This window comes from Oryzias latipes, chromosome 4 (genome assembly GCF_002234675.1).
Source record: "Oryzias latipes chromosome 4, ASM223467v1".
Taxonomy (NCBI): Eukaryota; Metazoa; Chordata; class Actinopteri; order Beloniformes; family Adrianichthyidae; genus Oryzias; species Oryzias latipes.
The window spans coordinates 8,486,683-8,507,837 of record NC_019862.2 but is presented as its reverse complement, the minus strand read 5'-3'; the positions used below and the strand labels follow the sequence as shown (position 1 = coordinate 8,507,837).

The window sequence follows — 21,155 nt, the reverse complement described above, 5'->3', positions numbered from 1 at the left end:
AAATGTCTTGTTTGCCTCTATTTGTAACACATTTTTTATTTTTTTATAATATTTTAAAATGTAACCTTAAACATTGTTGGAACTGAGAATTATTGTGAAGAAATCTTTTTTACTACAGATAAGAATCCTTTCTGAGTTTCTACTTCTTAAATGCTTAGGGCTAAAATGTGTTTTGGTTAATGTATTCCAATTTAGCTCATAAAAAAATATTAAACCAAGTTAAAAGCATAATTACAAATGATTACTTTATTCCACTTTGATCCTAATCACTTAAAATTGCTGCAACCTAATCAAGTCTAAATCATTTCAATGAGATTAATCATTCAGTCTAAAATTCTTCGGTGAAATCTCTGTTAATGGTATAGTTAATTCTGAAAAGATACATGTATGTATGTATGTATGTATGTATGTATGTATGTATGTATGTATGTATGTATGTATGTATGTATGTATGTATGTATGTATGTATGTATGTATGTATGTATGTATGTATGTATGTGCATAGTGTGTGAGTGTGTGCGTGGGGGGGGGGGCTTTATTTTTAAATGAATTTCCTTGTTTTATATTAGTTATCTTGGTGAATAGCCCATTGTGTTCACAAGTATGATAAGTGCAACAAATATAATGATCAAATGATTGATTGATTGATTGATTGATTGATTGATTGATTGATTGATTGATCGATCGCTCGGTCGATTTTTCATTTTACAATCCATTTAATCCTTTTTCATCGTCCCTGTTCTTCTCTCCCCTACAAAACAACTGCTTATTACAGGTCCTCTTTCAGGTCCTGTTTCACCTGCCCTATGTTACCTGTCTGCCACCCAGTCTTCTGCAAAAACCCTGCCTCACATGATTTGGCATGCATCTCCATTCAAGGTCAACAAATTGATACATAGAAGATTCTACTATGTGGCGATAGATACAGATACAATACATTTGATACATTAATACAATCTAGATATTTATTATTCATTTAGCATTTAAAACTTGAAAATAGAAACTTTTTTTCTTACTGGCACTTTTATATTTTAAGCAACAAAAACGAAATGTCTTTGACATAACAGCTTTACACATAAAATCTTGGTATTTTAGGTCTTTTAGACTGTTTTGTTTGCTAAGATATAAAAAAGTGAGTCATATTAATTATTCAGGTATTGTTTGAAGTTCTCTGAAAAAAATGGTTGTCATATGTTTAGTGCATACAACCCAAATCCCTTGCTGTGGTTCACCTTTCAACCAATACGGCTGTTAATCCTAGTACTTGATCGATTTTCCGATACATTTCTGTTTCTTTTACGTCTCTATTTCCTACACCTCTGCTGCCGGATCCAGCAGTTTCAGAAACCAAGTCATTCTAAGTTAGAGCAGCAGGAAATGTATTTAAATGTACTACAAGTTTTCTTAGTCAATATAAAAGTGAGGCGATATATTGAAGTTTACTTTTTATATACTAACATATATAACATAAAATGATCAAATTCAGTCTAAAGAACTATTCAGTTGGTGTACTTCATACATGTATATGGTGTGTACACTCACTGGCCACTTTATTTGTTAGACCTTGCTAGGACAGGGATGAACCACTTTTTGCCGTCATGACTGTCTTTATCGTTCCTAGCATAGATCACTCTGGTGACTGCTGAGGCCATTGAACTCATTGTCATGTTCAAGACTGAGATGATTCCAGCTTTATGATCCTGCTGAAAGTATCCATCAGAAGATGGTACTCTGTGGTCATAAGGGGTTGGGCTTGGGCAGCAACAGTACTCAGTTTGGCTGTGCTGTTGCAACCATGCTCAATCGGTGTCCAAAGAAAATATTACCCATACCATTACACCACCAGCACTACCAGCCTGAACCGTTGATACAAGGTTGACTTACTGAAAAATTGGGGAAGAGACGAATGTTGCAGCTGAAATGGAGACTTCAATTATCCGGTTTTGGTGAGCCTGTGAGAGTTGTAGCCTCAGTTTCCTGTTCTTAGCTGACAGGAGTGGCACCTGGTTTGGTCTTCTGGTGCTGTAGCTCATCTGCCTCAATGTTCGATATGCTGTACATTCAAAGATGCTCTTCTGCAGATCTCGGTATTCCTTCTATCAGCTGGAACCAGTCTGGCCATTCTCCTCTGGCATCAACAAGGCATTTCTGCTCACAGAACTGCCGCTCACAGGATATTTTCTCTTTTTCTGACCATTCTCTGTAAACTCTAGAGATGGTTATGGGTGAAAATCCCAGTAGATCAGCAGTTTCTGAAATACTCAGACCAGCCCGTCTGGCACCAGCAACTATGCCACGTTGGAAGTCACTTCAGTCACCTTTCTTCCTTATTCTTATGCTCGGTTTGAACTGCAGCAGATCGTCTTGACCATGTCTACATGCCAAGATGCATTGAGTTGCTGCCATGTGATTGGTTAATGATAAAATTGATTAAAGGAGCAGTTGGACAAATCTGCCTGATGAAATGCTCAGTGAGTGTTGTATACTTGCTATAATTATGCTCAAGTATAGTTGATCACTAATACTGCATATTGCAAGTTTTCCTCATATCGTGCAGCCCTACATCAGTCACACACATGTGCTGAAAGAGCTAACAGGTGAGAAAAAACCTGACAACACACCTGCTTTCTTCTTCCACACCTGTCCCTCATGCACTTTGTGCTGCAGAAACCGCAGGTATTAGAGAACAGCAGAGGCTAAAACCTTGCAGAAAGCTTCAAACAAAACCCAATTGTTGTCTTCCTTTAGTTAATCTGACAGGTTTTTAAGAAAAAAAATGACCATCATCAAAGACTGGAGTGTGTGGAGACCTCCTAAAAGGACGTGTTGAAGGTTTTGGTCACCGACCCACATCCTATCGTCACAGATCGGCCGCAGATAAGATCGGATACTGTCAGAAACACAGCTGCTGGTATCGGGGGACCACAAACACCTGGCGCTGCTTGATACTGCTCTGTTTGGGTTAGTCACACTTCCTACAGGATTTTGATGTGTCTGCCTGGATGAGCAAACAATTACAGTAGATGAGGCTGTTTAATCTTTAAAAAGCGCAAAGATATGGACGATAAAACCATGTATACTCAACAGCCTGCAGATCCAAATGGAGATGGGAATCAGGGAAGGCTGAAACAAGGATCCCCGCAGACAAGCGCACAGAAATGTTTTTATACATTTTATTACGTTGCATCTACATGTTTCTATCATATAATACATAAATACACAAACCAAACTATAATTACAACAACAAGACTGGAGGATGAGTCTGGTTTAATAAGTTCAAGTCTGCACTAAATTCAAGATGAAACTGAGGCTTTATTTAAAAAAAAAAAGTGTTTTAAAACATTACAGGTTTTAACAAAGAAACAAAACTTTCAAATGGAAATATGCATTTAAAAATATGCTGCAAATCACCCAAAAAGCCTTAAACTCTTTAATGGCCGTATCTCACAGCCTGTACACACTGTACATTTTGCACATTGTTCTTAAAAAATTTTGGTCTTTCGTGATCTATGCATGATGTATGTAATTCATAAGTGTTTCTTGCGTTTATCAATCGTCGGCGTGTGCAGATGTCCTTCGAGGGTTTTGGCCGACGTGCCTTTGCAAGAAATCGCTTTTGTGCTGTTCAAAATTTTTGGTCAGCTGAGAATAACGTAGTTTATGCGCAAATATTACGTAAATCTTATGCAGTTGCTTATGATTTTTGCAAGACGCATACACAAATTTGTGGACTCCCATGACTTCTTCATGTATGTCTAACGGAGTTTTCACACATGTACCACTGTAGTACTTTTATATCGTCTATAAGTCACGTATGTCATGATAAAAATACGTAATTGACGTACGATTCACTAATGAATTGCATAGAAACAGCGCAATAATTGTCCACGGTCCATTTTTGTATTGATTTAAGTGTTATTTGTGCGCTTTATTCACATTTATTCCATCGTTTTAACGTGGTTCATTTGTGATACATCTGTGAAAATTTCACATAAACTTTTCTCACTTTTTCCACGTGTGTTCAGGTATGACCAAATTTCATCCGTACGTACTAGCTGTGTGACACACCCTTACGTGTCAGTGTTTACATTCTTTTAAATACCGTAACTTCAACTCCAGTGGATTCTGAAGCAGAGAAAAGCAGCCCTGAGCTTATTTGCAATACTTTGCTGGAGTGAAAAGTTTACGGAATTAAACCTATGGTGGCTGTAAAGTACAAATCACATCAACAATTTACCCAATGCAAAAATGTATTAAAGATCTCAACGACAATTCATTTTTATTTCCTTTCAACAGTTTTTGTTAGTAACGTTTTGCATATTGGTGCAAATCCAGTATGAAGAGCCGCTTTCCTCCACGTCAGCATCAGCTCATACAAGGTGATCGCATAAACGCTCGAAAAGTCATGCTGTTCAATTCAGTTTAAGTTCATTGTTATGGCGACTTAACATGACCAGAGTCAAACAAGGCGATGAACATTAAAAGCTCAAAACATTTAATAACAATTTTTAAAGTAAAATAGTATGAAATAAGTGACATCAGAACACTGATAAAAGCAAAAACTGCAGCACAGTCTCATGCTGTGATTAATAGGTTTTATGAAAGTTTTTTGAAAGTGGACAGTGACTATTCCTGCTGTGGCAATGCATTCCAGAGAGTCTGTGGACAGATTGAAAACTCTTGTTTCCCTCTGAGGTAGGTCAAAGAGCATTAGCTATTTAGGTGTGGCCAGCAGCATCTCAGGGTTTTTAGCCTCTACTACTATAAGTCTGGGCTGCTCAGGTGTTTCTCCGGTAAAAAAAAAAAACGTTTGCACTCTACGATTCTTTTATTAACAGCAAATTAAAGCTGTTAATTGATGTTGTTTTCTTTTTATGGTTGAAGGTCAGCACATCCCTGCGTACTACATGTGGTCTCCCGGCACCACTCACAATGTAAGGGAAGACAAATTGAGCTGAAGGAGGATACTGAGGTGACAGCTTTCTACCAACGACGGGACGTAACTGCTTGAGTGTGATTTTTTGCCCCTTTGTGTCAGAATTCTGTACACAGATCCACTTCAGAGAGTGTGCTCATGCGTGTGATCTGTACACACTGCTGTGTAGCTGTGGTGAGAGCAGCGCGGTGCGAACCCCCATCGACACGCCCCTCCGATCCCCACAGACACCGAGGAACAAAGAGGCCGGTGGTAATGCCGGCGGGTATAGATCTTCTCCCCCTTGTTTTCTGACTCAGCTGGGTCACACCGGTGCCGCTCACAGTTCAACCTACTCTACTTGACCGTTCAGGGTCTTAGAGCTTCTGCTAATGAGGCTGGATCCTCTCCAGTCTGCAAATGAACGCACCGGCCCACCAATAGCAGAGTCCACAGCTGCCCATGGTCACAGGCGGGAGTCCAAACTGGGAGGAATGTAAAATTCTGAAAAAAGCCTACAGAATGGATCATATCAGTGAATTTAGAATAAAATACAAGCCCGGAGTTAAAATGTTTAGAGTAAATCTGTTGAAATTGTTGAAGGTTTAAAATGCTCTTTCTTTTGTGTCCACTCACCAGCCTCAAGCCTCTGAGGTGAACTGATTCTTAACAAAAATATCAAGTTTTATTCATAATCTCTAAATGTATTTACAGCTAATAAATTACACGTTTTTAGAAATGGTTGGCCAGATTTTGACCAAAAAAAGAAAAACAAGTTATGAACAATATTTAATGCTGGCATTTGTTGACCAGACTAAAGTATCAAAGTATGTTTTTGTGTGTTTTTAGGATTAATTTCAAGATAACTGTGCGATTAAAATCATATGTGTGTGTGGGAAATACAGGCTGGGACAAAGAACCTTCAATGAAGCCATACAAGGAAATATATTAACCAGCATTTAATCTGAACTGGATGTCAACAGCAGAGGTCTTAAGGTTCCACTCCTGTGTGATTCTGCCCATGTGAACTTGAGCTACAGTAAAGGAAGTGCTCAATAAGCCAAAACGCCATTGTTTGTGCTGAATTGGGTCACAGCATGCATTCTATAATCATTCAGGGTGATTTGTAATTGCGCTAATAGGGTCACGACCGAGACAATAGGATGTGTACGGAGTCTCTTCTCGCACTCAGCCCTGCAGACTCACAGCAAGCCTGCCAACCACCGCCTGTGTGGTCTATGGGGACAATTAGCACAATCTCCATACTAATGGCAGCCTGTAAGAGACACTTTTGAGCTTCTGTGTGTTTGCATGTGTGAGGGAATGTTTGCCTGCGCCAAAGCATGAGAGCATTCCTGCATGTAGCTGTGGATGCCTGCTCTGTGCCGTGTTCGCTGCACACTGGCTTGAAGCATTTTGCAGCGTACATGTGTCTTTAGGTAGCATTTTAGTGTGGCGTGCCCCTCCCTCCCACCATCTCTGATCCACAGCCACTCATTAGCACCATAATAAAGAGTTGGGACGACACGTAAAAGGTTATATACTGCTGGACTGCTGTTTTCCTACCAATTATCAGACCTGTGATTTATGGTTCAGAAGCAATGCTATTCTCTGAGGAGAACTGGGGGAGTGTTTATGCCCTGACACAGTGAGGTGAGGGGTCAATCCTGGCCAACTTTGACCTATAACAGGCGTACAGGCGTTGATGGGAGCTTGCCAAACAGTTTAGCGCCACAGAAGGGGACTTGATCGATCAGAGGGGGAACGTAGCTAATTGGTGCAGTTCCATGCACTAATGTAATTACACTACATGTTTTAGGTTTAAGTAAGTCATGATTTGAGCAAAAACATAATTAAAGAAATATGAATTTCTTCCTGAATTTTTGAATTCTAAAGAAATGCCTTTTCATAAAATTCATGGAATTCCACTTGGCATGTGTCACTCAGGATCAGCTGTTGGGTGTAGGTTTTACAGCCACTTTGCAACCCTCTAAAGATGTCTTCCTTCAATTCAAATCTTAAAAATGACAAAAAATGGCACATTTGACAGTCAACAAGGACTGTCACTCCTGCTTACCAAGGCACTAAATGATGTCAGGAACTCATGTATTTGGGAGGTAAAACCATCACGCCTGGCATGCTTTTGGCATATTGTCTCTTGTTAAGCTCCACCACAGCTGGGAGACTGGAAACAAGCACAGCTGACATGCTGTAATGAGGTCTGCATGTGACACTCGGCATATACAAAGCATCACACGCGTACTGTATATCATATATTAGATATGTAGGATCCCGTCTTCCAGCCAAGCATGCAGAATTGGTGTGGTCTTGGTGTCTGTCTGCGCTGCTCCTCAGCAGCATGTGTTTAACCCCAAGGTTTGGCCTTCCTGCCCTCTCTATCTGCCTGACTGATTTGTTAGACTCCAGGGAAAAAGACGGAGGATGTGAGTCTGCCCGTGCATGTGTGGATGTGCGATTTCTGCTCCTCACAAACATGGGATTCAGTATACAGATATAACACATCTTCCTCTAGCTTTTCCACACGCATACATACAACCCCCCCACCCACTCACCCTTTGATGTGAGATCAGAGGCAGCCGGTCGATCAGGTGTGCAGAATGGAGACTGGGAAGTCAGCAAGTTGACACATAACCAGCTTCTTTGTCTTTCACCTAAAATGATGTTAATCAGTTTTGTTGTTTGTTTGTTTTTTGCTCACAGATCTTCTCACATATCTGCTGCACATGTGGAGCAATCCCGAGTGGAGATGCAGGCGCAGGAAGCTACCACAAGATGCGTTAAGACCGCGGACCGTCTAACAGGTGCTGCTGGTCACCACATAAAAAAATCCCTTTTGCCTCCACGCACACAGACACACATTTCCCCCTGCTACAGTAAAAGCCAACTGGCAGACCTATAGAAATTCTGTCTGCCTCTGACCAACAGCGTTGCCCGCACTCTGACTCCCTGTAGCTTATTAAGAGACATAGAGGAACACCACAAACATACTTAACTTATGTCAGACCACACAGTCATCAAAAAACATAAAGAAAGTTCTCCACATTTCCTCCATCCAACCCTCATAAGAGAGAGAAAAGGAGGTGGAAAGCTGAGAAAAGTTTCCCCTCCTGCCAGGATGAAAGCCTCTTTTACTTGGGAGAACATTAGGAGAACAAACTACCGTCACAACAGGAGGGGGAACAGTCAACCCCGGCATACTTTCACATCAAACACAACCACCATTAATATTGTAATGCTTCCTCTGCGTGTGCTTCAAATCAAGAGCAAGACAACCGGTGTGGTCGGACAAAGAGCCACAGATGGCCTTTTATTTGCGGGGATGCAGATTCAAACCTCACTGTAGCTGAAAAAGAATGATGCTCAGGAATAGTCCGCCTCCATCCAACCCAAATCCAAAAAAAAAAACATTTTGCTGTGAATCCCCCTATACTACAAACGAAAACGTAACACAAGGAAAGACTGAATGTCAGTGTACAGAGAGCAGATGTGAGTCTGCTTGATGAGGTGCACACACTGGGAATAATAGCAGGCAGCAGATACTATATGTGTATGCATGAGCATTGAGTGGTGGTATTGATCTCTTGTGGGCTGCATCGGGGGATGTAAACACTGCGTCTTTCAAAGGGAAGTTCGGGTCAATACCAGCCGTCAGCGACAGCTTCACACAGAGCAATGACAACCCCTGTTATCAAATCACAGCGCGCACTGCGAGAATACGCCCAGCGTGTTTAGGTACACATGTCAATATTAAACTGGAATTTATCGACACTTAAGCATAAATGACTAAAAAGCACACCTAATCAATGAGTAGAAGACATTTACTCATATAATGCATGAAGAAAAACTAAAATAACATCAGAAAATTCCCCCCTTTTGTAAAATTACTCCTAAAATTCACCCATTTTAATGCAACTTAGAGCAAAAATGTGCTTGTAGTGATCAGATATCATCAAAATCCACATTCAGATCTAAGATGGATCTATGTAATGTTGACTGTCCTGGCTTCAGTAAAACTAAGCCTAACCAAGCAAAGAAGACCCTTGACCACATCTCACAGCAAAGCCTTTGGAGTTTTTCCCTACTTTTTTCCTCACAAATACCTTCTTATAGGATATATTCTGATTGAAAATTTGGCAAATCTCAAGCAGCCTTTGCATCGTAGTCAGAGCATCTGGAACAGCCGGGTGCAAAGTCCCGATGTTCACATTTATAGAAGTAACCGTTGTTGTTTAAGCACCTGTCAGCAAATGAAAAACTCGCTAATAATTGTTCTGTTTTACATTTTGACATTATTCCTCTTTTATTATTAGCATAAAAAACTAAAACAGGTTTTGTCAAAATAATGCAAACAAATAGTTTCATATATAAAATTATATGCACATTTTTTCTCAAGTTTTCGGTTTGTTTTTTTATCCAGCCCATCTTTAAAATAATGTGCGGTTTGAGGAAGAACTTTTACATTTTCTTTTTTTTCCTTAGATTATATTAAATAGAATTAGTTTGACTTTTCACTTTTCCAGCAGTTTCATCTACAAACTGGAAGTGTTGCAGCAAAGCATAGGGGTTCTCCAACATCTGTCTCCAGTTATCACAGCTCTCACTTAGCTTTGCCTCCACTGTGAGCTGTACACACACACACACACACACACACAACATTTGGCCAGCTATGGTGTGTATTTTGCCACTCAACTCTCTAGTTTCCTAAGTCATGTTTCTGTTAAAAAAAACGATTTTCATTCCAACTCTGGCCTGCGGCGGAAAGCATCTCCCAGAGGAAAATAAGCATGACTCGCTCCAGTGAAGACATCTGCCCTTTGAAAGTGAGTGTGGCTGTTTGAACAGCTGTCAGAGTACACCGATCGTTTCAGACCTTCCCTTATAAAAAACAGAGGCGAGTCGAGGAGGGAACATCGGTGGAAGAAAGGCAAGAATGGACAGGAGGAACCGACCGCTGCTGGTAACACGTGGGCAAACAGGGAGAGCTGCCATGCACCTGCCTGTCTGGAGTGACAAACACGTTCAAGGAGAACCGGAGATCACGGTCACCTGAGTGTGCAACCGCAGACGGGAGAGCATCCCCACAGACAACAGTTCAATACTGCAACAGAAAAATCAAGTTAAAAAAAGGAACAGTCATAAATCTTTGAGGGCACACTTTATTTATCAAGGTATTTATCCCTTGTGTTGTCTTCCGGGTTAAAAGTGACCCACTACCAAGTTAAGTTGCAGAAAAAATGCCTTCCTTTACCAACTTGAAATGTTATAACTTTCCCTAAAGCGGCTCTAATTTTAGAAAAAGTTAAACTGTTTTTTGTTTATGTTTACATGTGTGCTGTACACCTTATGGGTCATTTTGACCCGTGAATTATAAAATATTGAACACTAGAAAAAGTTCAAAGGTCACACACAAACTAATTCACATACACACACACACCCCAGATCCACTTGATGGTGCAGCTGAATCTGTAAAAGGTTCCAGTTCTGTCCCTGAAAGACAAAAGCTGAATGCTGCTCATATAAGACAGACGTCTGCAGAAGTCATTCTCACTGTTCCACATGTGCTTAATAGCTGAAATTGAAAATTCCTCATAAAGTCAACAACAATTTGTTGTTTTGTTGTGTTATAAGAAAAGTCCTTTTATAATTCACCCACAAAAATATATAAAAGACAAAGAAACTCCAGATTGTTGCACTGTCAGTATAATTATTTAAAAAATAATTACTTCACATTTAAATAACAGCAATAAGCAACTTTAAAAAATGGGTTTTGTATTTAGAAACAAAAAGTAGGATTTAAAAAAAATGTGTTAAATTGAATTTATTTGATAAGTAAATGTTTCATTGGGCTGAATAGATTTTAGATTTCAAATTCAGTGAAGTTGTTTTATTTTGGGGCTTTGCCAGGGTGGGTACATTTGACCCATAGGATATGGGGAGTAAACAGATGGTTAAGATCACACAAAAGTTAAACACTTTTTTGAGGAAAAATGCCATAAACTCAGACATGGTGAAGACACAAAAATGTTTACCAATAAGGAAAATAAAATCAAAACTATATGGTTTGGTTTTGTGGGAAACTCTACTTCTTCTGTTGCTAAAGTGTGCAGGCACTCGACACACTCAAAGACTTCAAGCTTAACACTTAGGACGATTGCTCCTAAAGTCACTGTTGCCCAGTCAAGAGGAACAAGTGTATGTCAGACTTAGAAAAGTGCTGTGGGCTCAATTGCATTAAAGCTCTTAGTTTGTCTGACTCCAGAATAATTGGATAAAGCTGGAAAAGCAGCTTCCAACGTGCATGAATCCGTGTTTCCATTTTTTTTTTTTTTTGGGTCGGGGGGGTGAGGAGTGATCCTCCTCCAGTTCTGTTCCAAGTCTGTCTTTTGTCCTTGTCTACATTTCCCAAATGAGATTCCCAAAATCAGGAGGTGAGCATGCATGCATGCGTGCACAGAGCAAACACTGTCAGACAAACACACCTTTCACACAAGCTCGCTGGCTCCTATCTCTTCTTTTCCTGTCCTTATTAAAATTCCATATTGGGATTCCTTGCTGCCACTCCGCCTCCCTGGCCCTGTCACTCAGCCACCAACCGGTGACAAAATCAGCAAGTTTTAACAAAGAAATGAACATATGCAAAGTGGCGCACACATGCGGCACACAATCCAAACTTTTCCTAAGACAGCCAGTCCCTGCTTCTGCCCTTTATGTGTGGGATGAAAGTCTCCTTCAGGTGTTGTGTTTGAGAGCTTCCACCGGCGTCTCCTTCTCCTGCCTTCGCCCCTCTCCAAGCTCTGCCAACCCCCCCCCATCTCTTTTTCATTATTTTCTGTGGTGTCCCCCTCTGATCTGCTGAGCCTTTGGGTGCTCTCCCTCCTCTCGCTGCCTTCGTCTTCCACTGGTCCCTTTCATCTGTCAGGCGCACCCCTCGGCGACCACCACTGAGGAGGTTTGATTTCCCATCATGCCTCGCATTGCTTTCCCGACTTGCTCCCTCCCGTCTCCCTGTGAGGCGAGAGTTGTGCCCCCGCGTCGCTGGGCAATTATCCCGGGGACTAATGAGGAGCGTCTCTCCCTCCGTGGTGCGCTGACTGACACCTCTCCCACTCATTTGTCAACAAATCAGACGGCTGGTGTGGGCGGCCATATTGAGCTGAGGGTTGTCGTTGGGAAGCTAAGGCGCATCACTGCATCTCTTTCTCTCTGCCTCCATTTTTCTGTATCCTCCTCCATACCTTCCTCTCTATCTCTGCCACCTCGTTATCTCTGACAGGATGTCATTCGCTCCAACTCTCACTCCTCCTCTGTCAGCCCTCCATACGCTCCCATGTATTTGTGCGCCACAGCCCCCAAGAAATGTCTGACTTCCAATAGGCCTAATGGTCATTTGTTGCTAATGATCACTAAGCTGAATAAGTGTCACTACTCGATTTATTTGGGTCAGAGTCAGTCACAGGCAGCTGCTGTAAACATCGCTACACAACAGAGGACAAAAGAAAAGGCTTTTTTTCCAGGCTCCCTCAAAAAAGAGCCTTTCAATTTGTCACCATTATTCAGTGGAGGATATGTTAATCACATTGTTGCATTAGAGGATGCTGCGGCTTGAGTTTGTTTCCCTACTTTAAAGATGTGAGAGTATCTCACAGCTCCCTCTGAGGTTTGGTGAGAAGAGTTATCTGTGTGTCACATGTGCTTTTCCCAGAGGAGGGAGTACTTACTGTGTTCTTTACGCTCCTCTGGGCTCAAGGAAGCCTCTCCGTCAGACAACAGGCCGGACATTGAGAACAGCTTTCTCCCCGTCTCCTCAGCTTTCAGGGAGCCAAAGTCAAACTCCTTCCCCTCCACTTCTGGAAAGCAGCTTTTCAGTCTCTTGGCAGGGGTGAACGCCGACTGGTAACCCCCGGGCTCCCTCTCCTCTGGTGGGGAGGAGAAAGGCCGGAAGGCGCCCACACCGCTGTGGTTAAGCATGCCTAAAGTGGTACAGTCCAGGTTCGGTGGTGTGAACTGATGGTGGAGGTGCATAAGGGAGGCCGGGAAGTCTCGAGCCGGAAACGCGCCCGATAAGGGGCCCTGGCGCTGATACATGGAGGTGAAGGTGTAGGAAGCTGAGGGGAAGGGGAGGTGGAGGTCCTTCTCCACTGAAACAGGAACACCAAAGGGTCTGGGCGCCTGGCAGGGGACCGAGGCGTCCCGGCCGGCCTCTGCAGTGGAGGCTAGGACCATCAGTGCGGGGGAGGCCAGAGGAGCTGGTAGGTAGGAGGGGCTGTCCATCTTGAAGGGGCGGTGGAGGTCCATTCACCTCCTAGAAAACAAAAAGGAATATTCATGATCAAAAGGGTCACTTATTACATTTCTTAATTAACTTAATTTGTACTTAGTTTCAGTTTTTAAAATGAAAAAAAAGAAGTCGTTTTGTAAACTTTTCAGAAAACACAAAAATGCCCAAATAGTTTCATGTTGTGAAACACACTAGTTACAACTCTGGAGGCATTTTTACAATCCCAGCTTTGGATTCATTTCAGCAAAAAGGGGCTGAAGTGGGCCTACTAAGCCTGTAAATAATTACCGCAGAATGTATCGCCAATAAAACGCACACATAGATGGAGCCTCCAAACCCTCCCTTACTTCTGAGGTGTAAGAAATTAAAGAAATTGGAGGAGGAAAAAAGCATCATAAATGAGATTCTCTGAACATCAAATTTGAATAGGATGAGAGTTTTAAGAAACTTTTAGACAGTTAAACAAAATAAAAGGTAAAAGTGACAAAAGAACTGCCCAAATCTTTTTTGTTTTTCTATTTTTGATTGGATTAAATTGGGTATTTTTAAGTGAAAATAAAATCAAAGCTCTGCGCTGTGGAGTCAGTTTTTCTATAAATAATCTAATTTCTGCTTTAAAAAATGGAATGTTTAAAAAAAGTTTTACACTATCATCAGTCGCCCGAGTCAAAAAGTCACGTGTTCTAACTGTTTTTACGCACAAAATCGAAAGAGAACCACAAAGCCTCGCGCCCGACAGAACATGAAGCAACCAAAGAACTAATTAGACCAATTAAAGCAAATGAAGCTTTAATCACGTGCATGGGGAAGCATCAATTCGTACTCACAGTGATGATGAACTGCGAAATGGGAAATGTGTTTCTCCGGCAACTCTTTCGCTTCAACTTCTGGATAGTTAAAACAAGACGCCAGACTTTCTCCTGGCTGCGCAAAAACGGAAGAATAAAAAACAAAAAAGGGTCACTTTGGTGGTCCTCCTTCAGATGTAGCTGGGTAGTTTTTTCACCCCCCTTTAATTATTTGAGTGGAGTCGAAGCGGAGATGCGCGCTTGGAGATGCGCGTCTGCGCGGGATGATGAAGGCACCAGCGCACGGACTGGCAGCGGGTTGGTCTGTGTCTGTTGGTCTTTTCGCTCCGTGTGACGGTCTCCCCCCTCTGTCTTACTCTTTACACTGCCCTCTTTCTCTGAAGACCCCCCCACCCCCTGCTCTGCTCTCTCCCCCCTTGAGACCGATGGACACGTGCGTTTCCGTGCTGGGAAAACGGCTGAAACGCTGCAGTCTTGAAAAGAAAAATGTTTTTAAAAACTTGGAAGCAAGAAGCCTGACATTGTAATTTTTAATGAAAACCCCCAAATCTTGTACTTTTATCACAATTTCTGGCACAGGAATGCAGTGAGTTTCGGTGCTGGAGTCTGGAGTGTGGCTGATGAGTGGCAGGTGAAGGAGTTCAGCCCCCTCAGTGAGTATTCTCCTGCGTGATTGACACTTGGCCATATTTCCCTTTGATGAGGCACAATGCAAACCAATGGGATTATTTGCCACCAATAATCTGCTTTCAACTTCAGCACATTACACAGTGTAATATCTGCATTATTCATATCTGTTTCCATTGTCAGAGAGCACAGCTCAGAGTGCCACAAATCACCCCAAATCACTCTTAATTTGTTTTTATCGGTATTGGTATTGCTTAAAGACTTTTTGAAATAATGTAATTGAAATAATTCCTTATTCCCTGGAGCCAATCCAGAGGCTTTACACCGCTAATCTAATGTGACACGCAATTTCCGTCTCTCAGACGATTGCTTCCCCTCAGGTCCCTGTCTTTAATGAACAGCCATTTGGCTGTGAGCCTGTGTGCGTGCATTTGTGTGTGTGTGTCAGTGTGTGTAATCAGAGAGCGAGACTCAGTCCTGAAATGTGAAATGAGTGAATTGGGAATAAAACAGCCAAGAAAGAGACAGGAGGAAGAGCATAGAGGGGCGACAGCCACAGAAAAGAGGGTTAATGCAAACTTACACTGAAAAAAAAACACAAGATCAGAGACTTGAAACAAAACCATTTCCTGCATTTACTGGGACTGTTCTGGGCCACTGCAGAACTTTGTGAGTTCTGCTGCACCAACTGGTCTTGGATGAGGTGGGGAGCCAGACAGCAGACCTTTTAATGGACACATAAACAGCAGTCCAGACTGACTTTGTGAGCGTGATGATCTGAGACCAGAATGAAAGTCTTCTTTGTGTCAAGGCAAGATCAGAAGTTACAGGCCCCCCCCCCCCCCCCCCCCCATTAATTTACACAGTTTGTGTTTGATAGCCACCTGGACAAACATCTATCAGAATCAATCATCAAAAATTGTCAGGCATTTTTTCTTCCCCGTTTACCAGCTGACCATTCAAAACAAGTAGCTCCACTAGCATTGTGGTTATTATTTCTTCCCTGTTCTCCCAATTTGCCCCACAGACTATAGGTGGTGTATGGTGGATGACGAGTGTGTGTCCTGCAGGCCCCGTGAAGTGTTAATGATGTCCCCGCTGCCTCAGCCAGGTTACGGCACAGGGGCCGTTAGCCGCCCAGGGTAAGCTCCATGGCTCCCAGAATAAATTGCCACCCGGAGCCACTCATGCTGGTCAGCCAGCCAATTATAAGCATGCCCGCTCAGCTGAGGATGATGGTATGCGATGTTAATTGTATGCTTTCATTTCCCGGCAGGAGGCGTGTCACTTAGCTGTCTTCTGGACTGCCACAGCCGCTCAGAGAGGGAAGCCTCTTCGTGCACTCTGTGTTCTCTTTACTTAAACCCTTCGTGAAAAATGTATAATATTTTAACCAATGAAATTAACTGACTTGAGAGATTTTAAAGTGAGATCGTTTTGAAACGGCTTCAATAACATATCAATTTCTACAGCTTTGGTCCTCAGAGGAATTCACAGCAAGTGAGAGCTGAGACGAGGCGAATTAAATCAACACAAGAAGAGTTCCTCACTTTGTTTATTAGGATGCCAGAGGTCATCTGCGGAGTCTTTTAACTTTCCCGATGTCTAATTGAAGTCCCGAACAGTAAATAGTCACAGTTTCATTTTTTCTTCTAACCCTCTTTCATTCCTGGCTAGTTTTTTTTCTCTCAAGGCGTAGAACAAATTAAGTTTACCCCATAATCACTTCCCCACAATTAGTGGTAATTTTTTTATTGAGGTGAGACTCGCATTTGCTGAGGATTGCTTGTAGGATTTAAACAAGATTTCAAAAGAATCCAAAGAGGAGTTTGAAACTTCCTGTGTTTGTGTCAACAGGGGCCCAAGCACGGATGCTGCGAGCGGCAGTATGAGAGCGCTGACGATGAAGGGCGCTCACGTCTTTGGAGTCAGTCGGGTAGTAGATGTGGAGTGCAGTGCGACACTCTTCCTCAGTATATCAACACAGAGACAGTCTGGTAGCAGTGCTATGGAGAGAGAGGTTAGCTACTATATTAACAAAGGGAGAGACAGCGCCAGAACAGAGAAGTCTGCCAGAGACTAAGCAGTGGGAAGAGGGACACAGAGAGGCCATCGACCAGACAGCTACAAGATGGAGTGGAAGAGAACGCATGAGAGATGAGCTGTTCAACATGTGACAACATGTGTTTTAGTGTGTGTGTGTGTGTGTGTGTGTGTGTGTGTATGCGGTAACTCCCCAAAGCCGCCAATGTGAGCATGAATACTGAGAGGTGCATTACAGTCTCCATCATTGATCAGTTCCTCCCAAGGGAGCCGGTGACCGCCTGCCATCATGCAAACACACACAAACGCACACTTTTTTGTTTTGTTTCCACCCTTCCAAAACCCCACCGACTGCAGGCCAGTATTGTTTGCATGTTAACTTCTGTCCCTTCACTGCTAAACCAACTTAACCAAATGTTAAATCTCAGTTTTCAAACTTCGATTAGACGGATGTTTCAAACCCTTACAGACTTTTACAGGCTCATCGCTCTGAAAATATGCATTTCCAAAACTTTTACTCTTAGTCACGTCATCAATATGTCATCTAAATATATATATATATATATATATATATATATATATATATATATATATATATATATATATATATATATATATATATATATATATTATATATATATATATATATATACATTTTAGAGTGTTTAAATATATATATATATATATATATATTTAAACACTCTAAAATGGTCTTTGTATTTTAACCACAAAAATTGCACCTGACGCTTATTTTATTAAACATAATTGAGTATTAGCATAGCAAGTATACAGTAGTACATGTTAGTGTAGAAAGTACTCTTACTGAAAACCTCTTTATACTAAATTGAAATATTTTAAGTTTACAACATATGTAAAAATTAAACTTCAATTTTACTGCTTCACTTTTAGTACATGTAAGTACACTTGTAGTACCGGCACACTTCAATAGAAAACCTTTTGCTGATAGTAGTATGACAGCAGTCAATAGACATTTACAGAGAAAAAGGGAAAGACAAAATAACATGAAGAGTTGCTGCTATAAGCTTCTTTTTAGTCCCTGACAAAACCCAGTAGGTTAAGAAATTGAGGCTGGGTTTAAAAATTAAAAACGGATTAAATCAAACTTCTTTTTAGTTTAAAAACATCATTTATCAAATCCATCAAACAGTTTGGGTATTTTTATTTAAACTAAAACCTGATTTTTATTGTAAAAGTTTTTCATTTTACTAAACAAAGTTCTTCCTTTTTTAGTTTAAATAAAAAATCCATTTTATATCAAACAAAATTAACCTAGTGGGAGAAGAAGACAGATTATTTAGGAAATTTTGAATTAAATATAAACAAGAACCATGGAATCAAAATTTATCTTGTATTTTGTTTGTAATATCCAGCCCTATAAATTGATACTTGAAAATTATTTTGACTGCTAAATTGCCAGCAGGATGTGATCTAACTTGCTGCTTTGCATTTTCGTTTTGTTGTGGCACCTGTTTGAATGACACTGAGAAAAACTATTTCATACTTTTAATGACACGATCATTGGATGTGTCTTTTTGCAGTCACAGTTTGGGATGTCTTGTTTTAAGGTTTTAAAAAGCAGTTTTGACCAGCTCTGGACTGTAGGGGGTCAAATCAACTCGAATCAACTTTTAGTTTATAAAAGCGCTTCTCAAAGCGCTTTAAAATAAAAATAAAACAGACAGACAGACAGAAATTCAAGTAAAAACCCAAACCCACCCTTTCCCCCCCACCTTTCCCCTCCGTTAACACATAAATCCCATGACCCCGCACACAATGAATACTTATAAAAGTAACTTAAGGCATGGCTCTGCTGTGATGTGCAGAATCAACATATTGGGAATCTATTCATACCAGGAGCCAGCTCAGGAACAGAACCATCGCCACCATGCCCACCCAGACCAGGAGAGCAATTGGGTCCACTCCAAAGCCACAAGGCTGCAATGTTGGACCCCAGAAGGGCGAGAACCGCGACAACAATCACCGACCAAGCCGGCAAGCCCTGGCGTAAAGGATCACCACAGGGAAACATTGGGGCTAAAATCATAATAAGAATGAGGTTAAAAGTAAATACATAAGATGTATGTAGATACATAAAATAAAAAATCAATTTAAATGTAGCTGCAGCTATATGAGCTTCTCTTATTTGAACTTAGATGTTCATTTATACCATCCACACGACTTTCACTGCTAAGAAACACTGTTTCCTTCTCCCTCGGTCCTAGAAGAAGACACAAAGTCTCCTTCGTGGCTCCTTTTATTCTCGCTGTCCTCAGCAGGGTCCAGTTGGTAACTGGAGCTTTTCACAGGTACATGCTGCCAGTCCATTGCAGGGCTGCACATTGACAGACTCACTCAAATATACTCCAAAGGGAGGATTGAAAGTCACCAATCAGCCTGCAAAGCACATTTATAAACTGTGAAAGAAGTTGGAAAGGAACCTTCACCTGCATTAACCCAAACTGGGTTTTGAACCATCGCTGCTGCAATACGACAACACTGACCATTACACCAGCAGAGTAGCCCACAAGATCTCCTTGAAAACCTGAAATGTGCATGATAGAATAGTTAAAACCCATATTGTAAAAACAAGAAAGATTTGATTATATTATCACAGTGTCCCTTTAGTAAATTCCAGATTTTTACCGCCTGAGACATTGATCTGGTTCTTAAATATTTTTCGTTTTCTTTGGGAAAATCCGTCCCAAAAAAAAATTTTTTTAGAAGTGATGGCCAAAGACTCGTAATACTTGGGAAACGGGGGCTTTGATTGCAGCGAAGCTGTCAAATTTGTGGGATTTTAGTACTGTTCTGGGCTGGGATGGCCGTTTAAAAGTGACTGGGCCTCACGTGACAGACACTGTCAACCCACCTCATGCTGTCAATCAATGTGGACAACGTGAAAGAATAGGACAAATGTGAAAAGCTGCAAAATGAAGGAAAGTTTACTTTTCTGCTGCTCACTTCCTTCACAGAACATCTGCTTTTATAGTTTGTAGCCATCAGGCACACATGACAGCCCATGTCCCCAACCTACATACATAAATACAACGCTGCCCACCACCAAACATCACACCCTGTCCCCTCCCCTCACTCTCTGCCTCACCCATCCCGCCAGCCGGAGCCCTCGCTCCTCTCTCACAGCCACGAGGCTGACACTAATGTGACACTCTGGAAAATAATTACCAACAAACGCACTGCTGACTGCAAACAGCTCGCTCCCCTCAGTGGACTGTCACTAGTCATTAGTCTGAACTCTTGGAGAGGACAGGACCACCAAAAGGGGGGGAGGGAGAGGGTGCAGGGTGAGGAGGAGCGTACCATGGGTGGAAGACGGAAATAAAAAGAGAAGCCTGACAGGGAAGATGGGAATAATCTGCTTTGCAGCTGTAAAACATGTTAAACAGTGATGTGAAGCTGCATGTTTGACTGTTTCTGAATTCTTTTTTTTCCTTCCTTAGGTCTGTGATCAATGGCCCCCTCTGGTGGTTCAAACTATTTTAGCTTCGTCATGGTACCAGTACCTGACCCAGTCTGCCACAGAACCAGCACTGCTTTCATTTTAGCAGTTCTCCTCTCTTTGATGCTATACAGTGGGCTTTGCATGTTATTCAAGGGTTTGTGCAGCGCTCCTCCTTTTTTAGCTTTTCTTCTACTAAACATTTGAACCCAAAGATAAGAGTTTTGTTTCAGGATGATCTTGCTTCGGTTCCAGCAGCTACTTTTAAATAAACCAATTATGTATCTGACTTCAAAAGTCTGGTCGTCTTTTCAACAAACCACTTTAAAGAAATTTCTTTCAAACGGATAAACAAATTTAATCTGACAAAACATTATTCATCTGAATGTAATGCTTTTTTAAACACTATAGTTGTACTTTGAGTCAGAAGCAACCTGAAATGTGTTCTTATTTATTTCAGTCGTGTGAATTCACCTATAAATGCTGGAAGAACGTCCACAAACTTATCACAGATTCCTTTTTTGGTCAATTTTAAATTTTATATAAAAAAAGTCATTTTTGACTTTCATTGTTTTCATCACAAAGATTGTGATGCTTTCTTTATTTTATAAATGTGTTTTATTTATGGCAAGATTTAATATTCACAAAAGCTAATTAGCTAATAAAACGCCCCAAATTGACTTACTTAAAATGGATCACAGAAAAATACAACAAAAATTGTAAATTTTTAGGGTTGCATAAACCACAATCTCACAGTTATTCTTCTCTCAGTTTGATTTTTTTCATTGTTATTCTTTAATGTCCCCTTTTTATTAGCATCATTAGTTTTCCTATTTCCATTTCGCTAAAAAAATAAGAATAATTGTGTCAAAGTTATGCTCTGTTTTGTATGTTTGAGTTGTATTTTTGTGTGTGTGTGTGTGGGGGGGGGGGGCAAAAAAATAAACAAACAAACAAATAAATAAAGCAGTTCTTCTCTTCAAC

General features: G+C 41.1%; 1 protein-coding gene across 2 annotated transcripts in view; it reads right to left on the bottom strand.

The window, feature by feature from the left end:
* The window catches only part of LOC101168937 (E3 ubiquitin-protein ligase RNF220-like), a 34,201-nt gene extending 19,847 nt beyond the window's left edge, over positions 1-14,354 (bottom strand). For both annotated transcript variants that reach the window (XM_023954130.1, XM_023954131.1), the window contains exons 1-2: positions 14,042-14,354; positions 12,655-13,238 (exon numbers count right to left, since the gene is read on the bottom strand). In XM_023954130.1, the coding sequence (XP_023809898.1) occupies positions 12,655-13,231 (577 nt within the window). In that variant the 5' untranslated portion in view covers positions 13,232-13,238; positions 14,042-14,354. The remainder of the gene's footprint in view (positions 1-12,654; positions 13,239-14,041) is intronic.
* Between the last annotated feature and the right edge of the window lie 6,801 nt (positions 14,355-21,155).